Below are 6,894 nucleotides of genomic sequence, written 5' to 3' on the forward strand. Positions count from 1 at the left end.
TTGAGCCACAGCTGGCCTCAGACCAGGGCCATGGAGAACCGGTCCACCAGCCCCCAGCCTGGGGTGAGGCAAGCACTGGAAGCCCCTCCCAAGCAGCCCAGAGTTCCCAGCAGGCTTCTGTAGAAGCGTTAGTGGAATTGCTATGCAGGAAACCAAGGCAGAGAGCAGTGGAACCAGAACAGGGGAGAAGAGGAGGGAGGCTGTGCCTAGAAAGGCATGTGAATATGGAGCAAAAAGGGCTGAATGGCCTCTTTACCTTGGCTGAGTAGGTTTTTGCAGGGGCAGCCCCAGGGCTTGGCTGGAAGGGGCAAATACAAAACCATCAGAGAAGTAAAATACTGTATTTTATTGTACACAGACTATATTCAAACAAACCACCCACTCTGAAAACAGCAGGTTTTGGCTTTTCCCAGAGACTCCAGAAGAACATAAATTGAAGCCCCTGGGAGACATTGTCTCCCCCAGGGAAGTGTGAGAGATTTTGTGTGTGTGTGTGTGTGTGTGTATGTGTGCGCTGTAACCTTTTGATTCCATGGGGTTTGGCTAGACTCATCTGTAGCCGCACACCTCTCCTTGCCTTAAACCCTGGCTCAGCTTCTCTGGTCCAGGAGGAAGCCTCAACCTGGGGCAGGTGTAAACCAGTCACTCAACCTCCATCTTATTCTTTTGCAACGAATCGACAAAGGCTTGCCACTCCGCTGGGTAAAAACGCTTATAGACGTTGATCTTATTCCGAATCTGTTTTGGGGTATCTTGATAGTAATTCTTCTCATCCCGGGCCATAGCCTAAGAAGGGAGAAGGGCCACTTGAAGAAGGCTGGACAGGCAAGGTTCAAATCCTAGCCCTGAGTTGGGCAAGCTACTTCCCATCCCTGAGGTTCAGATTCCTCACCTTAAAAGCCATAGTGTATGTGGGGAAATGCCCTCAGGGACTAGGCAGGAACTGGGACCAACTGAGTAGCTCATTCTCCATCCATCGCCAACTGATCCCACCTGGGCACGGGGATCCAATGTACCCAGATCTTTCAATTTTTAGGAGAAGCCAAAAATAAGGACTTTTATTTGAAACCTCCGATAATTAAAATGGCAACTACAGTTAACCCTTGAACAACACAGATGTGAACTGTATGGGTTGACTTATACACGGATATTTTTCAGTAGTAAATACTACAGCACTACATGGTCCATGGTTGGTTGAATCCCTAGATGCGAGGAACCGCAGACTTGGAGGACCAACTGTAAATACAGACAGATTAACTCTCAAGTTGTTCAAGGGTCACCTGTAGTTCAAGTTGATTAATAAAAATACCATGCAAGCAAAACGTATTAATGAGTGTGATATGAACCACAGGCCACTCAGTCTCTCCAATTATAAGCATTCTGTCAATGGCATCCATTTCTTAGGGTCTCTCTTTCCTCTCTGTTTCCATTCAGTCTCAGGAAACAGGCAATAGCCAAGCATATCAGACCCTGAATGGTCCAGGGTACCTTCCCAAAGGGCCCCAAGTGGTTCCTCCTGCCAGGCCTAAGCCACTCACCTTATAGTCCTCCCCATGGTTCTCCACCATGTAGCAAACATAGTCAATGAGATCCCGAGATAGCGTATTTCCTTTCTTTTCTGGAAGGCTGGCTTCTGCCTCCAGGTCTGGGTTGAGAGAAGCCGAGAGACAGGGAATGAAGCTTTGCTTCCTGCACAAGTTGAGCTGCTCAGTCAATCCCAAGCCACAAGAGTTGCTACACCAACCATCGGATGAGCTTTTCCATCTGCATATTCAGTGCTAGAAACTTCTTTTTAGCCCCTCAGGTCCCAGGCTCTGTCTATGGCACAAGCATCTATCAGTATAGCAATGAACTGAAAGGCAAGTCACTGCTCTTTGGGCCTCAGATGGGTGAAAGAAAGGCACCAAACTAAAAATCTCTACTTAATGCCAGGTCCTGGGGACAGAGATGAAGATGCAGTGCCTGTCCACAGGACAGGGCTCCCTTCCAGCTCTAAAACTCTCTGAGAATCTCTTGAAGAGTTAATAACAATACGTGAAATGGAAAGGTGTGAATAAATGAGAACTCCAGCTGTAAGAACTAGGGCCTGAGGCACCTCTCTACTCCTTTGTGTATCTACTCCTTTGTGAGGGGAAAAGCCAAGCTCCAATAATGGCCTCACACCTAAAATAGCTAGGTAAATACTCCCCCACTCCTCATCTATGAAGGGAGAAAAATAGCTACCTCATGGAAATGAGGTAGTCAAATCTTATCCAGGGTCAGGTGCTAAAATTGCTTATAGTCAAAATTATCTTTAACTTGGTTGCCATGGGTTGCGGGGAGGGGAGAACAGGGCATTACTGTTTCATGAGTAAAGAGTTTCAGTCGTGCAAGATGAAAGTTCTGGAGTTCTGTTGCAAGATGATGTGAATATAACACTAATGAGCTATACATTTTAAAATGATTAAGATGGTAAATTTTATGTGCTTTTTAACCACAATTAAATTTTGTTTTAATTAAAGAATTAAAAATAAAACTTTTTAAGATTAGCTTTGACTACAGAGAGTACACACGATTTTGTATATACAGTCCTGTGCAGTCAGTAACTCTTACAAGAATCATTAAAATAGACTACACACAGGAACTCACAGAATTCTATATCAAATGTCTGGTCATTCAGATACTTTAAACTTTAGGAGAACTGTTAAAAACCACAGACAGGAAAGAGGAAGGATGGGTAGAATATTCCAGAGTATTCCTGCTTCCCTGCAGAATTTACCCTCTTCTGTTTTAATATTCAGTCTCTATAGCCTTAATATACATAAAATTGGATTTATCATTGGAAAGATTACATGGTGGAATCTTTAAAAAAATCTGTTCATCCTTAATCTCATAAGAAGCTGAATGTATGCCTGAGACTTACCGTTTTCTCTTCTATCCTCTCAGGCACTAGTTACATCCTCCCTGAACATCTCTGACCTCCCTTCACACATTGGAGCTTAGCCAGTAGACTGAAAATGTCTCAGCTGAGACACAGTCCTAACTCTGCAAGCTGAGCCCTAGAACAGCTCACTTTTTTCCTCTGAACCTCAGTTTCTCCATCTGTGAAATGAGAACATCTGAGGGTCCTTTCCAGCTCTAACTGAGCAGGATGGTGACCTAGAGGAATGTGGCCCACACCCACCATTCAGCACATAGGGCTTCCGCATGAGCTCCTTAGGCCCCTCCTCCACGTCCACTTCCAGGGACTTTACCTGCAGAGAACACAGACCATGAGATTAGGAGACACAGGAAAAGATCCTGGATGAGGGGAAATTCTAAAGGCTCCTGCCCGTCCCAACACAACTGCATTACCCACAAGGATCCCTCCACAAAGGCAAGAATAGATGACAAAAAGAACTAATGCCCTCCCTGGAAGCTTCGTGGTTCCCAAGAGGCTCAAGTAAGCAATTCATCTTTCTGTGCCTAACTATAAAATGGGCATAATACCGCTTGCCTGCCTCACTTAACTGTGCGGTTAGCAAATGAAACAATGCACGTGAAAGCACTTTATACTTTACAGTGAGGAAGAGCTGTCAGACATCTTCTCTTATGCAGAAGAGCAAGCTGACGGTGCTTGGCTATTAGCTTCATAATTGTTCAAGAAACAGTAGCACCATTTTCTTCTGGCATGAAGGGATAAAAAGAAACATGTCTGAAGGCAATGGGACAAATCCAATCAGCAAGCCCATTCATTAGGTTGACTATTTATTGAGCACTAGTCACATCCTAAGCAGCACAGGATTTAGTAGTGAATGGAACACAGATTCTTGTCCCCAGGAGATTATGTTGGTGGAAAGAGTCACAGACAATAAGCAAATATACAAATATAATATACCATCAAGTATTTACAACTGCCAATGAATTAAAATAAAGCAGGAAAGAAGTTACTGAGTGAAAAGGGGTGCTATTTTTGAGAGCGGGTCCAGAAAAATAATTATTCCGGAGAAATTAGCCCTGGGAAAAACTACCCCTAGGGAAGCCTCAGACCAAGGACGACTGGCTAACTGAGGAAAGGTGTAAGGAACAGTAAGTAAAGATTCCAAACTCCTTATTAGAAAAGTTAAGGGCAGAAAAAGATAAATTCTGGAAACTATGGCTGAGATGCCAAGGGACCCAAACAGTTTAATTTCAGAGGAAAAGAAGTAAGTGCAGAAGGAAAAGGGAAGTTCCAACCCAGGTCCAATGTGTGCTGGGGCAGGGAATATGAAGGGACCCTCAACCACAGTCAGTACAGCCTGGCCGAGTTGGCTGTGGGGAAGTCGCAAACCCAGGAAGGGCGTGAGGGAGGTAATAATAGACAGGACTAAGTTCTGAAACCCAGCTAAGTATGGCGGGAGTGGGGGGCGGGGGGGAGCTGGAGATGGAGGGCAAGGGCCGGGACCCTATCACGTCACTACCTTTCTCTTAAGAAGGGGCACTGCCCTGTTGGGGTCCATAGCCAAACCCATATCGGCCAGGTTCTGCCGCACCGATTTGGTCTGGTCCCAGGCATGTCGGATGTGGGAGCTACGGGAAAAGAGAGGGCGATCGCGTAACCATCATTTCGCCGGCTGTCCCGCCCGAGGCCCCCTGACTCCTGAACCTTGGTCCCCTCACCATTCGATCCGCGGCGCTGCCTTCCGTCGAGCATTCCGGTTCAGACGCTTCCGGTTAACATTATAACCGAACTTCTGCCTCCGGGTCTTCCCCTTGGCTTTCGGCATCGCGCTGACCCCAGAACGGGTAACTCAGACTCGGTGCCTCTCACTCCAAGTACCTCGTGTAGCGACTCCTTCCGGCTAGTGATCGCGTGGTTTCGCAGGCTTTGGGGAAATGTAGTCCTCCACGCAGCGACAGCAGACTGATTACTACGACTCCCAGAGTGCCATGAGGGATTACACCTGCGTACAACACTGAGCATAGTCCTTTTCCCCCGCCCTCTTTGATGACCTCATCAGGAGGCGGGGTTTAGCGTACGGGTTTTCTTCTACTGCTGTAGCCTAAAACATGGCGACTCCTGGCCCCGTCACTCCGGAGGCACCCTTTGAACCATCGCAGCCCCCAGTCATTGAGGGCTTTAGCCCCAGTGTATACAGCACTTCGGAAAGCTTCAAGGAAAAGTTTCTTCGCAAGACCCGCGAGAACCCAATGGTACCCATAGGTAAGCAAGCGGGCGCTAAAGGTACTGTAGACCAAGAAGACAGTGATGTACAGGGGAATGAAATCGGGGAGGACCGGGGACGCCAGGGGGGACTGGAATGAGAGTAGACCAGAGATGTAGCGAAGGGGCCGGGCGGTGATTGGAGCAGGAGCTGGACGGGATTGGGGCGCTGAGATGGGGCCGATTCTGACACGGAGGACCCCCGCTTTGGCCAGCCCCTCCCACCTCAGCTCCACCCCATACCCCCCTCTCCTCAGCTGCTGTTTAGAGATTTTGACCCTGGGGGCGGGAGCCCAAGGCGGGGAGGGTGCTTCCCACCTGCTTTGTCGCCTCTTCAGGCTGCCTGGGCACAGCGGCCGCCCTTACCTACGGCCTCTACTGCTTCCACCGGGGTCAGAGCCAGCGCTCCCAGCTCATGATGCGCACCCGAATCGCCGCCCAGGGCTTCACGGTCGTAGCCATCTTGATGGGTCTGGCTGCATCCACTATGAAATCTCGACCCTGAGTCGGTGGCCTGCCCTTGAAAGCTCCGCGGAGATCGTTCCCAGCTCCAGGAGCAACCACCGGTCCTGCCACTGGCATTATTCCCTCATGTCCCCTGACAAGCCCCTGTATCAGTGGGGGCAGAAGTGGCCAATTGTGTAACCGACAGATTTTTTTCAGGAATCTCAGGTTCGGTTCAGTTTGAGTGTTGCATACTTCTAGTTGTGCTGCACCTTCACCACTCCCTACTTAATAAACTCTGATCCACTTGTAGTTTGGTGAATTCATTCCCAGTCTCACCCCCATGCTTTTTGGTTTTTGGTTTTTGGTTTTAGGAGAAAACAGACTAAAGACTGCAGGGGCTCTTAGAATTCCAATAGTCTACTGATTCTCAAACTTTCCTGGTAGCAATCACCCTGGGGTACTTATTAAAAGTAGAGAGTCTCTACAGTGATGTTATATGAAAAAAAAAACAAAAAACTGAGCTTTCCAACAGTTTTCAAACTTTCAGTAGAAAACCTTCCTTCATATGGGCCTGCCATGGTTCTGTCAGAGGCAGGGGGCTCTGCCTTCCACTTCTGCTCCTGACCCCAATCCCACCTCCTGAGAGCACCTAAGGCTCCACTGATCTAGACCATCTCAGCTTGGTTCTTGATGCATTTTATGGACCAGGAAACTGAGGCTTAGAGAAGCAGCGTGGTGTAACAGAAAGGGCATAAAGCATAATCCCCAAAGCTTGCCAGTGGTTTGTGGCAGCACCTAGTGTTTTATGGCTAAGGAAAAAAGGAGGCTGGGGACCTGAGCAACCTAGAAGAGAGGCAACTCATGAGTTTCTCATTCATGTAAAGTCTCAAACAGGTGTTCCTGGTCTGCAGTCATCCCTAAAGTGTTGATTCGGATTCAGGTTCCTTCCATCTGTGACTCCATCAGTTTCAACACCAGCTGAATGACTTAGGCCAGCTAAGTTTCTTGCCCCCACCATACTCTTTCAGCTGTAAGACAGAGATTATAAATGTAAAGCAGTACTTGTGGTGACCCTTGGCCTCCACAAGGAACAGATATGAAGTGGTGAGGACTACGGCACTTCTAGAGAGGATGGCCACTATTTTTAACTGTTGGTGTTGTGGGCTCCCCTCCCTCCAAAAAAGAAAAGATTAGTTGAAGTCCTAACCCCAGTACCTCAGAATGTGACCTTATTTGGGAATAGGGTCTTTTCAGAGGTAATCAAGTTAAAATGAGGTCAGTAGGGT

At 47.8% G+C, this 6,894-nt stretch overlaps 2 protein-coding genes across 2 annotated transcripts; one reads left to right on the plus strand and one right to left on the minus strand.

Moving 5' to 3' along the window:
* Positions 1-329: 329 nt before the first annotated feature.
* Positions 330-4,818, minus strand: NOP16 (NOP16 nucleolar protein). The gene is made up of 5 exons (XM_079917998.1): positions 4,618-4,818; positions 4,419-4,527; positions 3,164-3,233; positions 1,539-1,645; positions 330-786 (listed from the first exon to the last, which is right to left on the minus strand). The coding sequence occupies exons 1-5, from the start codon at positions 4,722-4,724 to the stop codon at positions 643-645; spliced, it is 537 nt and encodes a 178-aa protein (XP_079774124.1). The 5' UTR covers positions 4,725-4,818; the 3' UTR covers positions 330-642.
* Positions 4,819-4,973: 155 nt separating this feature from the next.
* Positions 4,974-5,973, plus strand: HIGD2A (HIG1 hypoxia inducible domain family member 2A). The gene is made up of 2 exons (XM_079916089.1): positions 4,974-5,161; positions 5,500-5,973. The coding sequence occupies exons 1-2, from the start codon at positions 5,008-5,010 to the stop codon at positions 5,664-5,666; spliced, it is 321 nt and encodes a 106-aa protein (XP_079772215.1). The 5' UTR covers positions 4,974-5,007; the 3' UTR covers positions 5,667-5,973.
* Positions 5,974-6,894: the final 921 nt, after the last annotated feature.

Source organism: Stenella coeruleoalba (genome assembly GCF_951394435.1).
Source record: "Stenella coeruleoalba genome assembly, chromosome: 3".
Classification (NCBI taxonomy): Eukaryota; Metazoa; Chordata; class Mammalia; order Artiodactyla; family Delphinidae; genus Stenella; species Stenella coeruleoalba.